The following is a 27,100-nucleotide window of genomic DNA, read 5'->3' as shown; positions in this document are numbered from 1 at the left end:
GTGCTGCTTCCACTGGTTGTTTTGTTTCCCCTCGCCTTTGGCATGGACGTAGGCACTTGCATGCTGGACAGCTGCTGCTCAATAGTGCAAACAGTGATGTTGCTGGAAAGAGCTTGCGCCTTTTCTGTTAACAAGGTGCACGTTGTGATTAGTTAATAACAGACGACTAAACTTTGCTAATATGTACTACCAGCAAAACTAACCTAGGAAGCATTTTACTAACACCATTTTTGTGTCTGCTAAATAACTTTTGAGTTGCCGTAGGGATGATGCTGACACTTGTTCAATAATCAGTTAACTCTCTAACTAGTTTAGATCTCTTAGGGCTAGTTGCATAGAATCGGAGAATAAACCTCTAACAGACATGAAAATGGGTTCCGCCATAGGTCTAAAAATAAAAACCAAACAAACAGAAAAAAAAAACAAAAACAAAAAACAAAACGCAAAATGAAAAACTAAAACAAAACAAAACACAAAACAGGCATATCCCAGGATTACAGTATCTAGGTCTGAGTATAGCGTGTCCTTTCCCTGTGCTTTGTTATCTAGGTGACAATATCAGTGGATGGGATTCTTACCACAACGGGCTACACGCAAGAAGATTATACCATGCTGGGGTCTGATGACTTTTTCTATGTTGGAGGCAGTCCCAGCACAGCAGACCTTCCCGGGTCACCAGTCAGTAACAACTTTATGGGCTGTCTCAAAGAGGTAAATATCGCCGTCACCAGAATCATTCCTAATTCATGACCTCATCATTTCAGATCCAGACTGAAAGCGCCTTTGCTGAAGACCCAGAGTTTGTGGTGTCAAAGGGCACAACCTTAAATTCAATATTCCACTGTTGTTTATATAGGATTGGGGGAATGGGGGCAACTCATAGAACATTATCAAGGAATTAAGTTCCTCTTCTTTACAGTCTGTAAGTAATTCACAATTAAGATTTGTAGGGGCAGTTGTATATTAGCTATAAAAGAAAGTCAAACACAAAGAAATATTGGGTCTAGAGTTAAGCCAAACACCTTGGTCATTTCTACTTAAATGCCTTAGATGTTATATATACAGCAGTGACTTATTTGACCATTACAGGAAAGAAGAAGAAAAAAAATAGGCTATGAGAGACCAAATGCAACAAAAACAAGATGAATCTATGTGATGAAATAATTTTGTTCCTAGATTTTAAATATGTTCTGAAGGAAGTAAAGATGTTTCATTTGTGATCCAATGAGCTCACTTGATATTTACCTGAGTGAAGCTATCAGGCTAAAAGATACCAAGAATTTCATCCCTCATTCCCAGCTGTCATTGTTGGTTGTAACTTTTGATAGGATCGGAACTTGTTGGTGTATGGGAAGAAAAAGATCAGGAAGATCTTTGGATTTCAACTTGTATGAATATTTTTCCATAACAGCTGCCTGTTTTCATTCAGGCACAACCCAGTTTCTCTTGGCTGCTAGAACCAGAAGTTCCTCTTGCATTATATGGCTGTAGTTTAATGGTACAGACCTCTAAAATATAAAATTTAATAACTTTGAATTTATTAATGATTAGCCATAGGTGGTGTTGGTAAGCAGTGATGTACTTTGGTTTATTTATTTATTGGAGTATAGCTGCTTTACAATGTTGTGTCAGTTTCTACCGTACAGCAAAGTGAATCAGTTATACATATACATATATCCCTTCTTTTTTGGATTTGGTTTATTTTAAAGAAAATATTGTAATCATATAAACTCGATTCAAGTAAGCATCAGTGAAAAACTATCAGTGCTTGAATTATCCTTACCTGTTTTCCATTTATGTAAATGTACTGGATGTTGCATTGCGCAGTATGTGAATGTATATGGAAGAGTCCTAAGAAGGATTCGAATACCCTATAGTTTTAACAAATACAAGGAGATGCAGTTCTGAAAGGCTGAATCTAACTGTGCTTTGTGGTGGAAGGGATTGATTGCCTCCCAGAGAATAACTTTTACTTTTTACAGATACATAACATGACCCAGGACTGTGCTAAGCTCTGTGAGCATTATAAAATCCTAATAATTATGATCATTGTTAGAACAGTAGGCATTTTCTGAGCTCTTATTTTGTGCCTAATGCAATACTAAGAGCTTTACAGGAATCTCCACAATATATGAAGTAATTATCTGCATTTTTCAGACAAGGAAACTGAGGTTTGGAGAGGTAAGTTTCTTGAGCAAGGTCTCACGGCTAACAAGTCTGCAAGCCTAGAGCGTGATCGTGGCAGTCTGAATTCAGAGACTTGTGTGCTCTTAGCCACCATAATACACAGTGTCCTAACAGAATGTTTGTTAGAAGATTGTGTAAACCCTCAATTCTGTTACAAACAGAAACAACTTTTAGAAATGTATACTAGACACTTCTGTGTGGTACAGTTATGCGCATTTGAGTACAAAAGAGAGTGAATGAGTGGGGATCTAGTAGACAAGGAAGATACACAGAAGAGTCAGGATGTGAGCGTCTTGAAGGATAATTATGAGCCGGGGATGGAGGACATGTTTCAGGTTGGGGAGAAGCATGGTGAAAACATAGTTAGATTTCACAACATGATGCCTGAAACCCTTTCTGGTGATAGGAATTGGGGTGGGGGCAGAATCACACCCCAAGTCATCCACACCATTTCCTCACTTTCACTATGAACAGATCAACCTATGGTCAGCCCCTAGGCCCTGTTTTATCTACAGAAAGTTAATCTTGCTGTGCACTGGAAAAAGGAAAGGGAATCCAAGGATCTCGAGCAGAAACTGGAATCTAGCTAAAGAGCCCTTTTGGGTATCCTGTAAAAAAATGAGAGTTTCTGCAGTGATCACCCAAGTTCAGCTGAGCCTCATTGTCTTCTGAGTTCAGTTTGGGTGAGGCAACTCTCCGTGTGTGTGAATCTTCAGTGGATTGCCTTAATCCAAATTTACAGTTTCAGATTGAACTGTACTAAAGATTAATATCTTTAATATTTAAGTATTAATGAACAGTTGAGACACTTCAGAACTCATCTCTTTTTTTAAAATTAGACTATAGTTGACTTACAATTTTATATTAGTTTTAAGTGCAGCATAGTGGTTCAGTATTTTTGCAGATTATACTCCATTATTGGTTATTACAGAATAATGGCTACAATTCCCTGTGCTATGTCCTTGTTGCTTATGTATTTTATACTTTTTAATTGGTCTTTCAACCATAAAAACCAAGTCAGGTGATTTTCCATTTAATTGGCAACTACTGAATCCAAACAATGAGGATTCACTCAAGTTATTGTCTCTGTAGGTTTTGGATAGATACCACTCATCTTACCGATAGGGCACTTCCTACATCTCTCTCTTCCACAGCCTGGGGTATGTGTCTGGAGCAAGTCTTGCCAGTGTTTTCCTGATGTATAATCTCTTACACTTTATTTCCTCCTGACACACTAGAGTGGAAGGATATGGGGACAATCAGCCTATAAATCAAAACACACTTTACTTGGAGAGGTTTTGGATGGTTCATAGTTTCCATCCAAGTCTGAGTTACTATCTATTTAGAATGCCCTGCTCTTCCTACTACTGAAATGAAATTGTGACAAAGTATCATAGGTTTTGAATCAAATCACCTTACTTCAGATAGGTGAGCTCTGTAGAGTTGCTGAAAAGAGAGAAACATACCCATGTTCATTCTCACCACATCCCTCTTAAGCCCCTGTGAGCCTTCCTTAACTCTTATCTCAGGCTTTCTGCCCTCAGGCATGTTATATAAAATCTTAATTATGATTTCATCTATGGCTCATAACATTTTTATTTTCAGTCTAGTGTGTGATCCCCCTTAGGATAACCAGTCCTGGGGGAGATACTCATAACACTATGTCTGAAGTCATAGAAGAAATTTTGGAGTGTTAAAATAGGAAGAATCCTGGAAGTCATTCTTCAAGTCCAACCTCCTTATTTTTGAAATGGGAAAACAGACCTAGAGGTTATCTGTCCCACCGAAGAGCAATGAAGGGGTAGCAGGATAAAAACACAGAATATTGTCAGATAAAATATAATACTTGAATGACTGGCTCTGTTTCATTATAAACAGTAGCACTCAAGATACAAAACTAGAGATGGCCTACCACTCTCATTAATTCACATCTTCATTCTTTAAAGATTAAGGTAAAAAAAAATTACATAATGAAACAACCCATAATCTAGTGTTTATTAGAAGAAATTAGCAGTTAGGGCTCTCCCTACTTGATAATGCTTATTTGAAATAAGACTTGGCTTGCATGGAGAGCAACCAACCCTCATTAAGAAATTTTTTTTTTAGTGATTAACAAATTTCAAAATAAAGTAAAATTATTTCAACAGAATTTGGCAAAACTTAACCTGAACTTCATATATTACTTCGTTCAAACCGAGAGGGAGCTTTGAATGGCCAAGAATTTATAATAAGGGGATCAAAGTAGTTTTTTACAAAGTATTTATATTTTCATCATAAATAAATCAAAAAGACTTTGGAGAAATGTTTGAGGTTACTGAAAATGACTTTCAAGGGTATAAATTTGAGAAAAGTTACAGAAAAAATTGTAAATAATAAATTACCTTTATATACAGCCCACATCTATGAAATTGCTAGAGGATAATAGATCTTTGAAAATATGCTGTTTAAATTTGATTTTTACAAAAACAGTACTAATCATGCTTGGGCAGAAGCATTTGTTTATATTCTTTGCATTTTTTATACCACTGAATAAAACCTGAAATATATGTTGCTTAAGAAGATCACTTAAAATCAAATTTAATTTTTCCAGCAAGCAGTTTTTTGAGTGATTGCTACAACAGGAGAGGGAATTAGAAGATGCTGTAGAAAGTTAAGTCATGGCGTCTAAGGGAGATGTTTGGTGTCTATTTGAGGACACCTACTGCCCTGCCCATTCACCTTAAACAACTTGGAAAGCATTTTGGTTTTTTTGCTCTAAAAGTATTACAGTTGATTCCTAAGGTTCTCATTAAAGGTTTTTGTTTGTTTGTTTGTTTTTTGTTTTGTTTTTTGTTTTTTGTGGGTTTTTTTGCGGTACGCGGGCCTCTCACTGCTGTGGCCCCTCCCGCCGCGGAGCACAGGCTCCGGACGCGCAGGCCCAGCGGCCATGACCCACAGGCCCAGCCGCTCCGCGGCATGTGGGATCCCCCTGGACCGGGGCACGAACCCGCGTCCCCCGCACCGGCAGGCGGACTCCCAACCACTGCGCCACCAGGGAAGCCCTGTTTGTTTGTTTTTTAACATTCAAAGATAGGTGGCAAACTCACTAATCCGTGCTTCTATCCCAATATTTTGACCATGAGGGCTTCTGCAGTTAATGACTTACAAGGAAGGGTCATGCTGCTCCCTCATTAATCTTGCCTCAGAATCTCCTTGGGCTATCATGCATTTCTTAGCCTCTTTGTGCCTCCAGAATGCTTTGAAACACCTATTTCCCTCCTGCAGAGTGAACATTATTCAACATAGTTTATCAGTAGGGAAATGAAACTGAAGGGGGAGGAAAGGATTGTACTGGATAAAACAACCTAGAATGCTTTATTGGAAGTTTGTAGCCATGTGTACTTGCTAGAGTTTTGCAGTCAGTTGTGCGAGTAGAGACACTGCCTGTGTGAGGAAATTTAGAACGCTACCACTAAAAGTTGCTTGGGATGAGCCTAAGGAAGGATTCTAGAAAAATAAATAAATAAGTGAAATGCTAGGGGGAATTAAATCCCTACTGAAAATTTCATCAACCTAATTAGATCAGCGCAGGCTTTAATTACATTGAGAAACTTTTAGCACTAAAAATCTGGAAGAAGCTATGAAGTGGATGAGGTTCAGAAAATATCCTCTTATGTAAGCATTTTCACCCACTGTGAAAAAATAGTTGATACCTGTATGTAATCAGCATGGTCCTCTCTGCCATTTGCAGTGGCATCGCTGTAATTCACACAATGTACCAGTACCAGCACGAGGAAAAAGGTGCAATATTTCCTTTGCGCAAATACCTCTTAATTCCTGTCTTACTTCTTGTGGACAACAGAGAACTTTAGAAGATTGTGAAGGCTTCTCAATTTATCCCCTTCTATGGTAGAACCAGCTCATCAAATGTGGGTTCTCAGGTGTCCTTCTGTTCTGTCTTATTTCCCTCACTACTCAGAGTACAGTTCTTTACATATAAGAATAAAAATCCATGGCAGAATTTGCATTTTAAGTTATTTTTCCAATTTTTAAATAAAAGGCTTTGTGACCTGTTGGAAAAATTTGACCTCAAGGAAACTTTGGAGGGTAAGGAGATCTTCACTGATAATCATGCAACTTGGGAAGAGGGAGGACTTCTTTATCTGGGAGAACGTCCTCATGGGGCTTCCAAAGTCATGATTAAACATGTTTCTCCCAGGTTTTCATTTCCTCCAGACTCTTCGTTGTTGGGGTCCCTGATACCTGTAGATAGTTTCTGCCTTTCCTGTCTTATTACATTGTCACAGTCTATATATTGATAAGTAGCATTTTCCAATGCATTTATGTTAACCTTTCCACATGTCTCATTCATTCTTTTGGAAAGAGAATTGCTGTTTGCATTCCCATCTCACTTCCTCCTAGCCATTTTCCATACATAACTGCATATTTTTACTCACGATATTATTACATAACTAAGGAAAATAAATTCTACCTTAATTATGTTTGGCAAAATGTCCTCAAGTTAACTAACCATTTTATGATAGATTTTACTAATGCCCCCCAAATAATAGAGTGTACAAAAATACAAAGGAATTCCTGTAACACAAGGACTCACACATTGGCTCTGGGCTGCCTTCCTAGAGGTAGGGTCTTGGTTTAGTGACTTGTAAGAGAGCTTAGTTTAGCCCAGATGAAGAGGAGGCAAATTGACTTACAGTGTTGGGCAAAAATTCTAGTCTAGAAAGAAAATAAGTTTCTCCACCTGAAAGAAAAAACCACAGAAGATGGCAGTTTTCTTTTAAAACTTTAACAAGAAAGCAAGATGGAGTTTGTGGGAATGTCAATGAATTTGACAAATTCTTATGAACCATTAACCTGATTTATTATAAGCCCTGCCTGATGTCTTTCAGGCCTTGGAAATACTGAAATGTGTTTCAACTCTTCTGCTGTAATAAATTGTTGGTACTAAAATGCAAACAGAGGTCAATTACCCTTGTTTCCTTTCATTTTCAAGACAGAAGACCACAGCTTCTTTTAAGTCAGAAATCCCCCTTTCCTTTTTAAGGATGTCTTTTCAAGAACCCCTGTGAGATAATAGTAATAACCTAAGTTGAGTACTTTTCCTAGTTAGAGCACATTGCCTGAATGAGCTCATCTAAACATACTCTAGTGATATAAACTCGGTGGTACCTAATTGTGGCTAGGATTATATAAGGCATTATACAAAGGGATGTTAAAAGTCACAGCTATTATAAAAGGGTAAGAAGAGTTGGTATATTCCAGAATAGTAATAATAACATATTAAGCATTTCCTATTTCTCATGTAATTTCTACAACACCCAGTGAGTTACCCCATTGTACCTAGGGCACAATCAGCAGCAGCACAGCAAACATAACAAATTACTCCTAAAAAAATAAATTAATGAAACTTTGTGAAATAATTAGATATTCAGTATTTCAAACATAGCAGCAAGGTAATCATGGAAGACAAACACCATTTTTTTTGCGTGTGTGTGGTGGACTTAATGGCATTTTATCTTAGGTTTTGCTTTTATTATTAAATTGCCTAGAGGGGTGCACTGTCATTTTTTTCCAGTGCTTTGTATGTTCAAAAGTAACTCTCTGAGCATCTCACAAGTTACATACTAGCAGTATCCCTATTTGACAAATGACATGGAGACAGGAGAAGTTAGGTAACTGACTAGGAGAAAACAATCACTAAGTAACAGAGCCAAGATCTGAATCTTAACTAATCTGACCACAGAACTCTTGCCTTGAACAGCTACTCTATGTTGCTTCCTTTACTCATAATATAATCTTGCTTCTATTTCCTTGTTCTCAATATTTTTATTAAGGTATAATTAAATGAAATGAACTTTATAGGAACCCTGAGGAGAAAGAGAACACAAAAATGCAGCCTAGATTACTAGGATGTTGCAGAAGGGGGTGTCTAAGTGGGAGGGGAAAGAGCAGGAAATATTTCGTGGATGCCCAGTTACACGTGAGCTTCCAGTGGGGATTTTTCTCCTACTGTTCTAACTGGTACTGGAATGTCACCTCTGTGAACTGCTTCTCTGCTCTGTAAGTCTGCATCCATTCCTCCTCTAAGGGTGTAAATAAGATAATAATGCTTGTCATAAATTTCTGTACTCTGTAGCCAATTGTATGAACAGGGATACACAAAAAAAAAACACATTTGGAAGTACTTTCTAGATTTCTACAAAGTATTGGCTTCATAGATTGCTAAGGGTAAGTTTCCTTCTGTGCCTTGTAGCCTTGGGGACAAGGGAAATAAGCAATTAGGGCAGAAACCAGGCATTTTGCCATAGGCACTCCTCTTCAAGATTGGGTTCAGGAAGTCCCATCTGCTCAGGTCCCCAAGGAAGTGGAACTTAAGTCTTTAGTCTCCAGGGTATCTGGTGAGTTCTTGTCTGGAATTCAGCTTTTTGAACATAGCAACCTCCCTTCCAGGGGACCCACAGATTTTTATTTCCCATCATATTCGGCAGATGCCCCATAGCCTGGAACTATATCAACAGTTGACATAGTGCATTGTAGTGCTTTCAGATATCAAGCTAACATAACATTGTTTGGTAGGGGTTTCAATGACATTTTAAGGAATTGATGCATATTATAGAATATGACATTTTCTAGCCCAGCAGAAAGCAGTAATGAATAATGTCTAAGACTTAACATTTCCTCTTAATTTCAGCACCCACTAGAGTACCCTGTTTAAAGTGTTCCATTCACTTAGGCATGTGTGCATTCAATGAGTCAACATTAGTCAATACCTACTATGTGCTAGACTCTGTACTAGACACTGGGGACACACAGATAAATAACACACCTAGGAATCTGGAAGGAGATCCTGACAAAGAAACAGAAAATTAAAATGCAGGTTCTTTAAATGAGGTATTGAAAATTGCTCTAAAAATACAGCAGAAGCTGTTATTAATTCTGCCAGAGGAAATCTATAATACTTTCAAAGAGAAGGTGACAAAGTAATCTGAGTTATCCTCTCTGTCTCTCTTTGCTAAGCTCTATAATGGGCATGATATTACATGGGATTAAAGCAAAATGAATTAGTTCTGCTCTCAGAATTTGAAAAGAATAGGAAAGATAAAATGATATGAAGGATTCGAAAACACATTACAAAGAAGAAAAGCTCCATAGAAATGCAAACTTGTACTTTACTGAGTTTGAGCCATATTTTAAAAATCTGATATCTTATCCAAAACAAAGTGAATATTTTGGTCTTCATGTTAATTTCTATTATGAGACGATATACTCTCGTCTTAGTTCTTTGGATCAGGTGCTGTGTTTGGAAGAAAATTATTCCTGTACACCATTTGGCCTTTTTTTGGGAGAATTATCACTATTGAAACACATTTAAAACAAATTAATTACTTTAAAATGAAAATAATTCTGTTATCATTCAGAAGCCTGTGATTTTAAATAATAGGAAAATGAGATTTTTATCTTTGTTGAGTAAATATTCTGCACACAGAGAAATTGGTGACTCTGAGTGTTCAGTTTAGTTCCACATGTATGATATGACTATCTACTATGTGAAGTACCAGGATATGATAATTAGGTTGACATAGGTTATCTAATCCAGGTCATGATAAATGAATTGTCCATCAAACATATATATTTTTCTGAACTTAAGTTTCTAAATTTGAATCAAATGTGATGACAGTAACCAGTTATAGATTGGTATTCCATTAAATTGGTTAAGACAGATTGCTTTAGAATCAGAGAGACCTGGGTTCAAATCCTGTCTCCGTAGACTTAGTAGTTGTGTGACCTGAGAAAAGTAATTTAATGTTTTTTGCTTCATTTTTCCTTCACTCTAAAGGATTAAGTGAAACTATGTAATTGAAGTACTCAGCATTGTACCTATTATACTCTAATAATTCAATAAATGGTGTGTGTTAACTACAAATACATTGCAGGTAGGAATGTGACCTATACATATATATTTCACAGACATGTAACCTATGTAGTCACACAGGGCCCTCACACGCAGAAGGACCCTACTCTTGGTTTAATATCTTCCTCTTGCCATCTTGAAATTCTTAATAACTTTTGAACAAGGAGCCCTTCATTTTTATTTTGCACTGGACCCTGTGAAGTATGAGGACTGTCCAGGTTGCAGACAAGTCTATGAGATTTTGCACATATTATCTCATTTTAAAAGTTATTTCATTTAACTGTCCTAACAGCTTTGTGAGGAAATTGAATTGACTTGGAGGCCACAAATTATTTATAACATCATCAAGGCCACATCACTCATATGTAGAAGAATCCAGAAGAAAACCTCTGTTTATTGACTCTAGCCAGTGTGCATTCCTCTTTTGTTCACCTGAGTTATAATAGCCGCCTTCCAATGTATCAAAAATTGGTAAAGACGACTGAGAAACTCAGCATTTTTAGAAAAACACTGATATCTTTTTAATAACTGGGAATAGTCACTTAATTTTTATAGTTCAAATACAAATAGTTTTTTGTTTTTACTTTTTAAGGATTTTATCATTATCAGATTTCACATAACATTATTTTTCAAACTCAGTCACTGTATTCCTTCCCTGCACTCACCACCTGTAGACAAAGCAGAGTCTCATATGTAAGACTTCAGTGCATGTTTGAAAGAGTAAATTGACCTCTTTGTTAACATTTTCTTCTATAAGTTCGCCAGACTGAAAGGTATGATCACCAACGATTGAAATCAATCCTTCATTAACATTACCTTTTGCTATTATTTAATAATTATTTGATTTATCATGGATTAATCAACACATTTATATAAAATTACATGGTGTTTATATAGAACAATTTGTAAACAGTGGCATGCGACATAAAGCTGTAGGTTTTAGGTAGTTTAAAAGGAAGCAATTCTTAGCCCATTTAGGGATTTACTATTCAAGGCGTGGCCTGTGAAGCAGCAGCATCAATATCACCTGGGAGCTTGTTAGATGAAAAACCTCATGCTCCTCCCCAGATCTACTAAATCAGAATTTATATTTTAATAAGATCCTCGGGTGATTTCATATGCAAATTAAAGTTTGAAAATCACTGAGCTAGAGCACCTCAGCCACCATGTTTTGTTGACATCATTGACTGTAAGATGTACAGTTACGTTATGATTGGCATTAAACACTGCCAATTAACCTAGGCTGGAATGCACCTCAATTGCAACAAAGATCTGTATTTTAAACATGTTAAAATATAAAACAGTGTATAATTTAGTAGCTCAGTAGTGACCCTGAGCCTTACAGCCAGAGCCTCAGCATCTCAAAGTGCCAAGACCCTGGGAAAACCCTCCCGGGCTCAGTTCTCCCCCAGCCCCTGCGTGGGCTCAGCCTTTTTCGGGAGATGGACATCAGGATCTTCACATCCAATTACACTGAGGGCAAATAAATCACCAGGATCCACCCTGAGCCAGTCCCCCAACAGTCTAAATTTAGAGGCAAATACAGTCTTGGGATGAGTTGTACTTACTATCCAAGCAATAAGCTTTTGCTAACGAAAGAGTTGGAACTAAGCCCATGACCATTAAAAGTAAAATGCCTGTGTGTTTTAATAACAATTTTAAACTAGGTCTCCTAACCTCTATTTGATTTTGAGTACTGCTTTCATAGCAAAATTTGTTCACTTGCAAAAGTGCTGAAAATCACTGTGTGCAGGTTTACTTGGGTTAATTATTATTTTTGCAGGGTAATATTCTTATGCTGAATTTTCCATATATACTCTTCACATTTTTTCAGGCCATGGTTTATTCAGGATTATTTTACCTTACCACAGTTTGCTAACTTAAACAGATTTATGTGTATTTATTTACACTTTAACAACTTTGTAACATAATGGGTTATGCCCTAAAGGAAGTAAACTCTTCCTTGGATATAAGTTAGACAGTTGGGGATTTGAGGCATTAAGGAACCATTTAGGGAAATGCTCCTTCTGCAACATGAATTTTAATAAGAGCCCCCTAGAGGCAGGTAAGAAGTATGACACCTCTCTAAACTGAAGCCACTCAGCCTGAAATTTTCTTGGTGATTAAATGAACAGAGATGCCTTTAAGTGACATAAATGGGAAAACCATTAATCCCAGGAAGAGTGTGAAGTGTGTGCTTATGTGATGCTTATAAAAAGATAACTTTGTCTGAAGTGAAGTGGCTGCAGACTTTGCAGTAAGAGAGGGGAGTACAACAGACCCCCTCATAATTTCTTTAGGACACCAGATTTTTATGGCACTTTATAACTTTCCCCACTATCTTCCTCTAAACTCAATTTGTAATTAGAGGCTATTTGTTCTTGAAAATATATTCAAACTAAATTTCTTTGGCTTTATTAGATTAGAATTACACTGAAAATACCACCACTTACTTTAATCCCCCAACCAGGGAAACGCAGCCTTTTTTCACTTCATACAATTTTACTGCACTTTTAATGCAACTCTTTCTTTCTGTCTTGAAAATACACATAACGCAGGAAGCAATTAAATTTGAAGTGGAATATCCAGAAGTGTAGTTTAAGTAATAGGAAAGATTTTTACATTCATATTAGTTTTTCTTTAAGTACTATAGTACTTATGAGTCTTGAGTAACAATCCTTCGAAATTTGTACATTTATTCGCTAAGCCCTCACTGAGTGCTAGCTATGTCTCTAGCACTGATTAGATGCTGGATTTACAAATATGGATGATTTTCATTGCCTTGGCTGGATTCTGAAGACACATAACCATAAAAATGAATTTCAGTGCTTTTAATTCAACAACAACAAAATGTATCAAATGACCTCCATGAAATGAGCCTGTGCAAGATGCCAAGTGAGGATAGAAAAAGAATAAGACATGGTACAGATGAAACACATAGGTAATTAGGTCACCTGACTCTCCTTTTCCACCTCACCTTGGGCTTATCTCTATCATAGTATTGCTACTATAATTGTATCAGTGTTTGATCAACTAGGGTTTCTCAGGAAGATTAAGCCCTAATGCCCTAAGACATCCATTGTATGTAATAGTGCTAGTTATGTATCATCATTGGGAGAACTGAGAAAATAGTTACTCAACTAATTTTCTATGTTCTGTGGTTCAGGTGAGGACTTTGGTTGAGAAAGGCTAGGGGAGACTTTTTTGCTAGCAGGGATTGTGACTATTTATTTAGTGCTAGAACCTGAGGCATAGTTGGTGCTCTATAACCCTTGAGTAGATTCATTATAATTACACTTAAGTGAGATAAGTTCTACAACAAAGGTTTGTGCTGCATTCTAGGTCAACACAGTGTGGGGGGGGGTGTCAAGAAATGTAAAAAACCAGACTTTCCCAAGGAGATACTATTTGAGCTTAGCATTGAAAGGAAAATAGTGTATCTCCAAGTGAATAGGATGTGAGCTACAAAGTTTGAGACAGAGGATAAGTTGGAGAAAGGGCACGGTTGTAAAAGAATACAAAGCCATGCTTGGGGGGATGTCTGGGGTCAGTCAGTGTGACTAGGGAAAGGATGTACAGAAGGGAGGTGAACACTGATCTGGATAAAGATTGGAGGAAATGATGTTGAAAATGGATAAAATGATGACAGGATATGACTGCCCCAATGGTTGAAAGTTTTGTGTATTAAAAATCATCTGAGAGTTTATTAAACTGCAGGTCCCTGTCCCCATAGCTTCTGATGTAGCAGTGGACCTGAATTTTTAACAAAAATTTAAGGTAATACAGATGCAAATGATATAAGGACTTTAACAAAGACTGCTATTTGTTTTAGGGTGCTATGGATACTTCTAGAAAGGTCTGTGATAGGGCCAGGATTTAATATGAAGGATCAAAAGACCCTAAGCCTCCAGTTTAAAAAGGAGAGAACTGAAACAGACCAAGGGAGAGATGTTAAGGGTTGATCTAGCAAGGGAAGAATGGGGAATAACAAACAATCCAGAGGGACCTCAAAGGTAGAATCAAAGTGACTTTGATGAGTTTTGGAGAGGAAAGAATAAAAAATACCAAGACAAGACAAATCTATATATTTCAACCAAAACAAAGCAATCAAACCAGATATTTTTCTTCAGAGCTCAAAGGAATGGGGAACAAGAGCAGTGGGAAGCATGAAGGAAGTAAGAAAACTGGCTTCCCGGGATGCACTTTTTGACTGTTTGGACTGCACAACTCTGAAAGTTGGCCAGCACATGTGAAGTGTAACCCAGTGCATTTTACTTAACCTCTCTGAGCACTAGGTTCTTCATCGGTCAAGTGAGGGGATTAAGTTTTATGTACTTTGAGGTCCTTTCCTACAATGTTCAAGTCCTGAGGTAAACCCTTCCTATAGTAGTGGTTGCAAACACATAAGCATTTTTTTTTTTTTTTTTTTTTTTTTTTTGCTGTACGCGGGCCTCTCACTGTTGTGGCCTCTCCCGTTGCGGAGCACAGGCTCCGGACGCACAGGCCCAGCAGCCATGGCTCACGGGCCCAGCCGCTCCGCGGCATATGGGATCCTCCCAGACCGGGGCACGAACCCGCATCCCCTGCATCGGCAGGCGGACTCTCAACCACTGCGCCACCAGGGAGGCCCCATAAGCATTTTTTACAAAGCTATCTGCAAGTCCTATTCTCAAAAGTCCTCTAGCGGGCTTCCCTGGTGGCGCAGTGGTTGAGAGTCCGCCTGCTGATGCAGGGGACACGGGTTCGTGCCCTGGTCTGGGAAGATCCCACATGCCGCGGAGCGGCTGGGCCCGTGAGCCATGGCCGCTGAGCCTGCGCATTCGGAGCCTGTGCTCCACAAAGGGGGAAGCCACAGCAGTGAGAGGCCCGTGTATCGCAAAAAAAAAAAAAAAAAAAAAAAAGAAGTCCTCTAGCCAAAAAGGTTCTAACATATCACTCTGAGTTATCCTCAAAAGATAAGAAAAGATAAGATTTTTTTCTACCTCCCTGATCAAAAACAAAACAGAACAAAACAACAAACAAAATACTCCTAAAGTCTAAGACAAAATGTGGGTTTAAAGAGATTCCTATCTTCCTGCTTAGTTTATTATTTTTTTCTTTCTTTCTTCTCACATTGCCCTTAAGGAAAGTTTGGCAAAGGCTCCAGAATCAGATTATCAAGAAGCAGCACAAATTTAAGAGTCTTTCTCTGTCCAGGCCCTTGAAGTCTTTCTGAGGCAACCACCTGCTTTGATGCTGGGAGGCCAGCATTCTCATTAAGTTTTATGGTTTTCAGTCAAACAAGCTTCATCACTCTAAACCCGTAGCCAGTCCCACAGTCCAGTAATAGGGCATATGATGAAAACATTCAGTGTTTTAAAAAATTCAAAACACGAGATATGCTTCCACTGCTATGTACCTCCTTGATTTCTAGCAAAGGTAGGTGGATGGGTTCTAGCAAAGGTAGGTGGATGGGTTCTCATGTCATCGCCTTGTAGTTTTTTTTTGTTTGTTTTTTTGGTGGTACGCAGGCCTCTCACCAGGGCACAAACCTGTGTCCCCTGCATTGGCAGGTGGACTCTCAACCACTGTGCCACCAGGGAAGCCCTGTAGTTTATTTTTAAATAACAATTTGGGTCTAGGAGAGGGATGGTGCTTGTGAACAGGTGAGTGATCTCTGCCAGAGAGTAGAATGATATTATTTTAAGAATGGTATTTTTAGGGATTGGCTTTGAGGAAAGTTTTAGCCTGGAAATTTTTAACATGGAGCAGGGAGATACCAGAGGCCAAGTATGTCTTTGGTTCTTTGGAAGGAAAAATACTCATACCAATCTCTCCCTCCCGGCTCTAGGGCTGAAATGCATTAAAGAAGAGAAATCAGAGAGGAACTATCTCTGCAGTTGGTACTATGATCACACATGCTAAGCAGTGAGTAAGTGTGGGAGGAGGTAAAAGTGTCAGCAGAAGAGATGGACGAGATTCAAAAAGTGCTTTCTCCTGCTTCAGGGTTATTATAGTCTGCTTCCCTCTTTGCCGGAATCCATGTTCCCTTTCATTCTGTTAAGAATACAGAGTGGGGCTTCCCTGGTGGCGCAGTGGTTGAGAGTCCGCCTGCCCATGCAGGGGACATGGGTTCGTGTCCCGGTCTGGGAGGATCCCACATGCCGCGAAGTGGCTGGGCCCATGAGCCATGGCCGCTGAGCCAGCGTGTCCAGAGCCTGTGCTCTGCAATGGGAGAGGCCACAACAGTGAGAGGCCCACATGCTGCAAAAAAAAAAAAAAAAAAGAATACAGAGTGTATCAGAACCTTCAATAATTTTATTAGGAAGGAAGGAAGGAGGGAGGGAGGGAGGAAGAAAAGAAGGAGAAAGGTTGAGAGAGGGAGTGGGAGAACTTATTTTTGATAATCCTCTTTCTTAGTGGGAAAAATAACATATACAAGATTCAAATATAAGAGCAACTATAAGAAGGTACATGATGATTCAAAGAAGAAAATTCTGCATGGTGACGAGATCTTTTAACAAAAACCTAATTAAAATTTAAATACAGGGGATCTCTATGGGGCTTGAAAGAAAAGAAAAATTAAGAGACATGATTTAATCTAGCTTTCCGTGGAATTTTCCAGGATGCCAAAACCAGATCTGAGGAAGAGGTGGGGGACAATGTTTACTCCCAATTTCCCGTCCATAATCCTGGGATGTTACTTTTTTTATTTTTTGGTCCTGAGATCCCATATCCAATATAGTGCATGTGTGGTTGTCTGCATTTTCTGTGCCACCTAGTTGATGAATTTCCCAAATCTGGATGAAATACATTGTAATCCATTAAACTGTAGCTGTTCACATTCCCAGCCTTTTCCATAAGGCTGTACAATTTTAAAGAAAAAGAAAAGATGGTATCATTTCATCCTCTTCAAAATGAAGGGAGAACTGAAGAGGCATGTTTTGGCCTCTCTGTTAACCATTAGTAGAGCTGGGTAGAGAAATGGGTCTTATGATTCTTCCTCCAGACTCTTTCACATTATAGCTCCTTCTGCCAGCTTCCATCTTATTACTGATTCCTTCCTAACTTCGTGGAACCAGTGAGCACTGCAGGTATCTAAGATGTCATAGTTCTGCTTGATAACATCTGGCTTGTGTCTGACTAATCAATGAGATAAAATTGCCTCAGAGCAAAGAAGGATCTAAGCTTATCTTATGCAACAGTACATTTTCATGGTATTTAAATACACTCTAATCTATAATGTGCAGTGGCAGACCTGGCAGACTGTAACTAAATTGAAGTGGTTTTTAGATCCTCCAGGTCAACTCTATATAAACTTATGAAAGTCTACTTAAAGCAGGTGTTAATGCACAGTAAAATTATCATGAAAAAATTTTTTTCTTAAGCTTGTGGCTTAATTTCAAATTTCATACTCTTCTCTCCACTCTTCCTATTTCTTAAGCATTTTCCAGATGACCATTTTGGACCTTCTTGATTGCATTGCAGAAGTCAAGGTCATGATTTCTGAGAGTTAATCTCATAATCACTTGAGTAAACTCAAGCCTTTGACATACTATATCTGACCCCATTCATCAGAATTTCTTTCATTCCAGTAGCATCCTAAAACCCATGTATCTAGCATGTGTGTCAACCTAATATCACACCATTTGAAGGACAGATCCAAGAGCTAAATTCTCAAATGCCTAAGCATATTGGATCCTTGCAAAACCCTGATTTAATTTACCTATAACTTCCTTCTTAGGTAGTCATGTTATCCTATAAACATGAAGTGTTAACATCAGAAGAAAATATAGCAGCATATATCATAGTGGTTAGAAAAACAAAACAAAACACCTAATGACACAAGTGAGGAAACTAAGGCATAGTTAGATTAAGTGGCTTTCCCCAAATTGTTACTATTATTTGCAAATATGTCTCTAATAAGTTGGGTATCCTTGATACACCTAATACAATCTTCAGTTTACCAAAATAATAACCATGTTGGTAGAAGCAAGTGCAACATTACTCAGTACTTCTTTTCCCTAATTTTCATTTAAAGATAAACTTAGAATGGGAAAAAGCATTTTCCCATTGCCAGTTTTTTTAAATGTCACAATCTTTCATGTCATTTTTATCTTCTTTTATTCTTACCAGAACTTTAATGATCATATGATTCCACAAGCATCTCCCAAATTAACCTTGAGTTTCTTGTCTGTCGTCATCTAACAGAAAAGTTTATCACGAGCTGTTGGAAAAAGGTCACAGTTCAGTTATTCCTCCAGAAACTTTACTTCTAAGTAGAGTTGTGAGCTTTTGCAGGGCCCATAAAACATATCTTTCACATTTATTACTATCCCTTGCCACAGAAAGCAAATCCTAGTATTTTCACTTAGAAATTCCACACCCCCACTTATTTTTAGTCTCCTATCATAACCAAACTCTACAGGTTATACCATATCTATCACTGCAAGGATGTAACTGTAATTAAGTAATAGAATTCTAATTAAGCAATTATGTGTGTTCTTATCATTTTCAGAAAAAAAAGTAGTTCACTTCAGGATTTTTTTTTTTTAAGCTTTTCAACAACCTGCTGTATTTAAGCAGTTCTTTCTTCTTGCTTTTGGAGTCAGGTACCTCTCTTCTAATTATTATTTTTGTTCCTCATTTAATCTAAAACTCTGTCTAGGCAATTTGCAATATTAATTTCTCATATAAGCAATCAATCTGCTTTCCTACATTTGATTTTGCATCCCCCAATTTCTGATACGCCTTTCTGCTCTCCTTCAATTAGGTTTATAGTTATTGAGATGACTAAAATCCACTCTACCAACTGACAAAACAATTATTCACCCTTTCCACCCTGTTTAAAATGCATTAAATTTCTATCCACAACTGGAATTATAATGCATTTTCTAGCTTCTTATAGAAAACATTAAACCATTTCTGATGATTTCCTTTTCATCAAGCGCAACTGCCTCAACCCCAATTAGCACGACAAATTTCTCAATCATGTATTCCCTCCTCTGATGAAGAAATTATGACTTGGTTTCTGGGATGTTGACTCATACAACTTTCACTGAAGCATATTTGCTCTGAATTGCTTCTCTTTCTCATTTCCCCTTATCTTAAAATTCCTCTTTCATGCAACACCCAACCCCTCATGTTTTTAGAAAAGCATCATCAAGTATATTTGCTTTATTACACCATAATTTTTAAGTCAAGTTTTTTTTTTTTAGTATTTTGCACTTAGCATTGTGGGAGTACTCACAAACTTTCCCCCAAAATAGCTTACCATCAAACTGGGAGGTCAGATTTCAAAAGGCAAACATATTTGTTTATTTCTTCAGTGTTTAGTGATCACCTTCTAAAGGCTCATTTTATTTGGAGCCATTTGATTTATCAATTTTTATAAGGTCTGAATCCGGCCTCTTAGTGAGCTTGTAATCTAAGAGTAAGGTGGTTTATTGTATGGGCCTTAGAGGAATACTGCCTAGGACTTGGTTTTGGTCTGACTTTGTGCAAGTAAGTCACATTCTGTCCCTCTGTTTCCTCATCACCTCATTTATAAAGTAGAGCTATAAAAGTATCTCATGAGTTACTTGTGAGGTTTAAATGAGATACTTAATGTACCTTTAGGAGAATTAAGATTTAGAGCTGATAAGCATGAATATGGCTGGCACTGAGATATTTTACACATACTATTTAATCTTCATAATAAACAAGTAGGGTGATCATTATTCTCTGTGATTTCTTTTTCCCTCTAAGGACATGGCTCAGGAAAGCTAAGTAATTTGTCTGAGGCTTCATCCTATTAGTACATTGAACAAAGTTTCAAAATAATTCAGTCTGATTCTAAAACCTGTTTTAGGGCAACAGCAGGGAGAGAGTTGAATAAAGGTGGAAAAAATAAGTTTTGTTTTAAACTCATTCATTTATTTATTCAACAAATTGACATGGGGGAGGTATTGAAGCTTTGGAAATGGACATGCTCATTGAGAAAAGTAATGAGGGGAGCCAGGAGGAGACTCATTCATTTTTTTATTCTAAAAAGTATGTACTGAGCACTGAGCTGCATTCCCAGTGTGTGCTGGCTGCTGGGCAACAAATGAGAAAATCTATTTTGTGCCTAAAAAACCTGCAGAGATTCCTCTGCTGCTATGGAACGCAGGACAGATGCTCAAGAGAAAGATTAGGAGCCATTCACACAGAGGAGGTATAGAAGATTTGGGAATGTACATGCCCATCGGAGAAGGTAACTAGAAGAGAGGCAGGAAGAGAATGGAACCCCTGAACCTTGAGAAGTACCTATGTTAAGAAATAAGGGCAGGGGGAGAAGACAGGGAAGAGGTCAGAAGGGAAGGGAAGGGATGTACCCCAGAGTCTAGGGCAGGAACCTAATGACAGGTAAGACCATAGGAGGGGACAGCTTGATAGGGGGCCTTATGGCTGGGGAGGAGGAGGTAGATGCCTGAAAGTAGATACTTGGGCTGCTACAGCATATCAGAGACACCAAGCCTGCTGACACATCAGTTAAAGTTTTAAGGGATTGTGATGTGGCTAGAGGATTATTCTCGTTTGAGGCAACTAGGACAAAGACCCAGATCAAGCCTAGGACAGAACTGTGACCCTTCCAAGACAGGCTCCACCATCTGACTTTGCTTATTTAGAATCAAGTCCTAGGAATTTTTTTCCATAGGCCTCTTAAAGACCTGAGGAGCAAGCCGGCAGGACCCTTCTTCCAGACAGACTAGGGCAATCCCTACTGCAATGTCCTGTGTAGGGTGGGGCCCCTGAAGGCTTCTGAACCAGATGGGCAGATGGGTCCCTCCACCCAGGGAGAACCGGCAAAGTTCACCATCTGTTTTGCCAGATAACAAATCTTTCTCTTTGTAAGTTTGACCTGGCCGAGCCATTTCTTCTAGTAATTGCGATGAAGTTGTTGTGACCTGCACAGCATTCCAGTGCAGGCACAATGGAAGAGTGGAGAGAGTTAAGGAACTAGAGTTAGACAAATCTGCACTCCGGTCCTGGGTTCAGCATTTTTGACGAATTGTACAACCTCTTTGTATGTGAGTTTTTTGTATAATGAGAGAGGATAACAAAGGGTTAATTGGACAATTTAAAATGGCATATATCAACCTAGAAGCACAAAGAGGGGATGCTCCCCAAAACAGAAGCATTTTGAATAGTATGGCATATATTATGAAAAACAGTAACAATTATAAAAGACATGGGAGATCTGAGAAAGGACAAGGATCTGAGAAAAGGTGATATAGGCAACTCTGAAAGAGCAATGGTCCCAAGAACTCAGATAGCAAGAGGTTAAGGAAAAAGTGGATAGTGAAGAGACAGAAGAAGGCCTTTTTTTTTTTTTTTTTTTTTTTTGAGGAAAGTTGGCAATGATCAGAAGGAGAGATAGACTATTTGGACTATGGATGGAAGAAGTCTAATGCTGAAGGGAAATTTCTAACTCCTGATCATAACTATGAAATCAAAACAAATGTGAAAATCAGTTCTAATCTAGCTGGGAATACAGATGCTTTTGAAAAGTTAGTTTTCTTATAGGAAACCACTAATGGAGTTTTAGAGGGACTTTAGGAGAGAGAAATTGAAAATGCTGGAAAGATAATAGCTTCTATAGCGTGTTGTTTATTCTTACTTTATAGCCTTTATTTATTTTTGCATTGTTTTAGCTCTTGGGTCTCATTTTATTCATGCCATAGCAGGCTGGAGGGGAACTATTAAGAAATGCAGTTAATAACAGCGGTGGACATTAAAATGATGCTGGACTCCAAGCCCTCACTTGAAAAAATAGCTGGGATGCCCACCCCTCAACTCCTCCCTCCCTATGGCAGAATTCCAAGTGATGTGCATTCTCTGAGACAGCCTTTCCAATCTTCCTGGGACCACCATGGGTGCTATTCTTTGATCTGCTTCCATTAATCTTACATTTGTCTGCCAGGGAAAACTATTCATACTCATAGTCTCAAATGTTGACCCTGACACCCTTGCTAAGGTGCTTCCCTCACTTGGAACAGGGGTGGGGGTGAGGAGTTGGGGAGGAGCAGGGCGAGGTACACCTCTCTTCTTACTCTGGCACATAAATCGTAGTCAAAGAATTTGGAACATGCCCCACTCCCTACCAAAAAAAAAAAAAAAAAAAAGAGAGAGAGAGAGAGCAAGAGAGAGAAAATAGTACAGAGAACAACTGAGTAACCTTCAAAGCATCTCTTATATCTCAAAACAATTAATTAGAGACCATATTCTTTCCTGCTTTCAAAACTCAGAACATATTTTCTGTCACATCAGATCACTGTCTAAGAAAATGTTCCTTTTTCTTGGTTGAATGTCTTAAACTCAGCACACTAGGGTCTCACCATCATTTCCAAAGCCCTCTTTATATTTTATTCAAGATGCCCACTACAACCTCATAAAAATATACACCCAATGCTCGATCTCCCCAGCATACCAGAATTTCCAACCTGGATTTGCAAATCAGACCCAAATTGGATGCTTCATTATTGTTTCTCTTGGTTCCTTCTGAGCAGAGGTCTTCTCTTATTTGTTAGAGTATCTCTCCTAGTGCTTGGAGAGTGGCTTGGACATAGGCACAAAATACAGGTTGGCTGAATAAATGAGCAAATAAATTGGTATAGAGCATCACAGAGGGGTCAGCCCTAAACAGTGTGAAAGTCTTCTCTAATACTGAGGCAGGATGGAAGGAAGAAGGGAGATGAGGACCCTATGGTGAAAGACGGAGAAAAGGGAAAACGAGAACCCCCCAAGTTTAGCACCCTTTTTTAGGATTCAGGTGATGCTAGACTGAATGGAATCAAGGACCAAAACATAAACATAAATAATTGCTTCAATGATTAAGTAGCATGCAGCCCATTTATACCATTCCTGTAGGTCTTTAGGAAGAGACATTCCTCAGCCCATTTTCTCCAGTCCTTGTTCTGTCTTAGAAGGCTTTATTTTTTGGCTTAATGATTCTCTTTTAGCATAACACACACTACCATGTCTAATACAGTTGTCAGAAGGTCTTTCTCCGTGTTTCATGAACTGGAGCAAATGGTTCCCTCTATGGCCCACCCACACTGATGCTTACAGGTGTTGAAGGTTGCCAGATAGTTCTAATGTGTATTTTGATTTCTTTTAGGACAAGGAAATTTATAGACATATGAATAAAGTTTCAGTTTACATAGATATGACCATATGTCCTGATCTACCTTGTTATCAAATATGAAATACAAAACTAAGGAATTTTAAACATACTTTTATAAGTTCAAGTGTACTTTATCAGTTTGGAAATATTTTTAGCTGTGATGCATAACAATTATATTATTGTCTCAGATTGCTAATTTTAAAAGAATGTGTCACTATTTATTAGTTTCCTTTTCACAATTTTCACCTTTTTAAAAATATCTTTTCATAGGTTTCATAGGCTGGGATGCCAAGGGTATTGTTGTCATACAACTTTAAGTGTATGATAATATCTATTTTTCTTCAAGGTTTCTAATATGTGCCATCCAACAGCATGGTTTCAACATCATAGATGTATTGGATATAAGAACAACTATCACTTGCCACATAAAACATTTCTGTAATCTCTAAAACATGGCCAAACATGTAGATGTTACTAAAGAAGTCAAGGGAACTTTGGCTACTTTCCCCTTTGCAAACAACAAATAAAATTACATTGTACAATGAATACACAAAATCTATTCTGTTAGAACCACCAACCATAGTGATCGGATCTACTCCAAAAATATGATGCTCTATTTGGGTCTATTTGATTCATAAATCGTTTTCCTTTCTACCGTCTAAATCTTATATTATGAGTCATGGTTTTAAAAATGGATGGTATTAATTAAAGACAAAAGTTGAATGTCCTACTATATTTTTAATTTAAAATTTTTTTTCATTTTAACAGTTTTTAATGAGATTTGTATATAAGATTATTTCTGCATCTTCTCAATTGTTTCTCCCTTATATTTGCCCTTTTCCTTTCTTACTTGGCAAGATTTGGCTTTAGGCTCAAGGATCTTTTCTCGGTCTTTGCCCAGTTTAGTGATAACCACCTTGCTGGGGTGAATGTGCGCACGCTCAGTTGTGCCATTAGCCTTCTCCCGCTGCTGTTGCTCAGTGTAGATGACATATTTCTTTCTGGAAACTTGGACTACTCTGCTAATTTGCTGCCCTCTGTAGCACCCTCACACACCTTGAACTTCATCCTTTCGGATGGGCATGAATGGAACATTGTCCTTCTGCCTCAGCTCTTTGGAAAGAGGAGAAGACATAATCTTCCTGCGAATATGGGAAGTGCATTGACATGCCTTTTACGGTTCTTGCCTCAGTCAGAAATCACAAAGGGATTGAATTTCATTTTGGCCACTGGCACTTCAGTGATCTTCCTGTATTTTTTTATACTACACAGTTTGTATAATAGAGAAGCTATGGGAGAAATGTATATACTTGTAAAGTCCATGTTCTTTAAGTATATATATACAAGTTTCCATTGATACCAGGTGACATAGGCCCCATGGGTTCATGTCCAATCCATTTGTCAGTGTGGAAGAACTGAGGTAGAGCTGGGCTGATTGGGATGAAGAGAATATTCTCTACATGTCTTTTGTGCATTCGCATAGAATGGATCCCCTTAGTTATCTCACATAGCAAATACTCACTTAATCATGCTTTAGTTTATAAGACTCAGAAGAAGTAACACTCGATCAAAAACCCATGGCTCTGTTCAAATAAACAGCACAAACAATCTGATCTTAGATAATTTCATTTTGAAATGATTGAGGGCAGGGCATTGAGAGGGAGGCGGAGGAAAACAATGGGCTCTATTTGGCCCAGGCCAGGGGCTTTTTAAGACTGGCAACTCTTGATCACTACACTGATTTTGGCCCATTTGGCTGGGATGCCTTCCTAGGTAACGTGCCCCAGGAACCTGCTCTGTTTCCCCATCTTCATGACAAGCTTCCTGATGCTGGTGTTTTGGTGCAATTTTGTCCTCTGCACTTAGATGACATTTTTTTTCCAGACTTCTTTCTCTAAATTCCTCTGTGATCATGTATACACCACACACACATGTTTCTCGCTATGAGCATCCTTTCCACTGAACTAGGTTCCTGTTTAAAAAAAAAAAAAAAAGCATCCAAAGGGTCAAGCTTGACACAACAGATTACACGGTCTTTAGAGGTGGACAGTCTGTGCTCTGAAACCTGTGGCCCTCTCTATCCTGGTTAACGAGAGAACCTGGAGAAGTCCTGGAAGTCTTCTTGCTCTTTGCTCCCTGAACCGAGAGCAAGCTCTGTTTCCAAAGTCACCTCTCCCGATTCCGTTGACACCACAAGCTCAGAAAACCCCCCTGTGCTGTCACTGTTAGAACGTCTGTTACATCTCACAGAGGTTCTCTGGGCTCACGTACTTGCTACCCAAGTGCATGAAGAAGATGACCCACTACCCCTTTCTTCTGGGGTGTGTACACTGTAGGCAGGTGGCAGTTTACATGCTGTCTTTTTAGGCCTGTTTATGTGTTTCTAGTGTCATTTGCCCTTGCCCTTGAAAACTCTGGAAATTGACTGCCGGAGTCTCAAATCTGGCTTTAATACTTAGTGATTGTGTAACTTGAATGAGTTTCTTTATTTCATCTGTAAAATAGAGGTAATAGGAGTAATTGTTGGAGCTAGCAGGCAGGGCTTATGTTAAGGAGATGCTGCATTCAAAAAGTTTAGCACAGTGAGTGGTCCATAATAAGTGGTCACTAAGCTATAGATGTTATTCTTATCCCCTCCTTTATTATGTGTTCTTGGACCTTCAGGGGCAGGGTTGGAAAGGACTTGAGGCCTGCTTAACCAAGGTCAGAATTTGGATCCAGCACAATAACTGTCTGAGATACCCACAAAGGGTTTTAGAAACCTCAGACATGTTGTAATTCTGTGGGAATGCAGCTTAAGAGCCAAGGGGAGGAAGCCAAGCTTGAATCTTTGCTGAAGGGCACTTGACTCGTGTTTAACAGGCAAACTGGGGCATGCTTCCAGTCTCAGCTTCGGGGCATCTGCTGAGGGATGAGAAAGATGCTGTCCCCACCTAGCAGACTCGCCCCTCCCCAGCACAGCACGGAGCCCTCGCTGACGTCAGCCCCCTTGGGAAGAGCCCTGAATGCAGGAAAGAATCATAATAGCAAGGAAAGGAACTGGAAAAAGATTCAGAGAAACATCAAGGAGCAAGGAAATCACAGGCATCGTGATAATTAAAATTAGATAACCCAGAACTTCCGCAGACCTACGTTTCTTATGTCACTGTCATCTTTTGTTCTACTTTCCCCTTTCTGTAGATTATAATCTGTCTTTCCTTAAAGATCTGAGTCAAACATATATATATGGTAGAGCTTTCCTTGAGTGTCCTGTTTATAAAAACAGAGGACTTCAGACTCTTTATACTGAATAGCCCTTCCTACCTTATGTAGCTATTTTTTCCCTTTATCCATTCATCAAAAATTTATTAATGTGGTGACTTTAGACAAGAAATCAAGCTTAGCGCTGGGGATAAAATGTTGAACAACTTCAGTCTCTGTCCTCAAAGTGCTGCCTCTCTACTATCTCCCCACCAGATTGTTGGATGAACCCCTAAAACGCCGTGGACCCGTTCTTTGCTTCTTTTCAGCACATTGATCACTAGCCATTGTACATATTTTGTCAGCCGTTATGTCAAAACTGTTCACCAACAACAGAGACCTCTATGGAAGAAACCATGTTTGGTATAGAACACCCTCGATTCAGGACAGGAAATCATAGTATTTAGAGTATAGTGGGCTAATGCCAGTTGTCCAGGAGAATGCCATACAATGTCCCATGTTCTAATGGATTAGGGATGTAAAAGTGTTCATATCATGGGAAAAGCTATGTATACTAACAGAATACTCTGGATTGTTTCATAGATACAACGGCATCACAGAAAGTAGTTCACAGGCAATGTTATAAAGAACCAGCATTTCATGGAGCTATATGAAACAGTGCATGTATTGTACAA

General features: G+C 38.6%; 1 protein-coding gene and 1 pseudogene across 34 annotated transcripts in view; one reads left to right on the top strand and one right to left on the bottom strand.

Annotated features, from left to right (window-relative positions):
• The window catches only part of NRXN1 (neurexin 1), a gene marked incomplete at both ends in the record, with an annotated part of 1,125,847 nt that overhangs the window by 436,592 nt on the left and 662,155 nt on the right, over positions 1-27,100 (top strand). For all 33 annotated transcript variants that reach the window (XM_082643223.1, XM_082643222.1, XM_082643212.1 and 30 more), the window contains one exon: positions 550-711. In XM_082643223.1, coding sequence (XP_082499349.1) covers positions 550-711 — 162 coding nt within the window. The remainder of the gene's footprint in view (positions 1-549; positions 712-27,100) is intronic.
• Positions 24,019-24,446, bottom strand: LOC309815377 (large ribosomal subunit protein uL24-like; annotated as a pseudogene). Its single transcript has one exon. The product of its transcript is annotated as a large ribosomal subunit protein uL24-like (transcript).

Source organism: Mesoplodon mirus (genome assembly GCF_964341445.2).
Source record: "Mesoplodon mirus genome assembly, chromosome: 14".
Lineage (NCBI taxonomy): Eukaryota > Metazoa > Chordata > Mammalia > Artiodactyla > Ziphiidae > Mesoplodon > Mesoplodon mirus.
The sequence above is the reverse complement of the archived record's forward strand: the minus strand, read 5'-3'. Positions and strand labels throughout refer to the sequence as shown.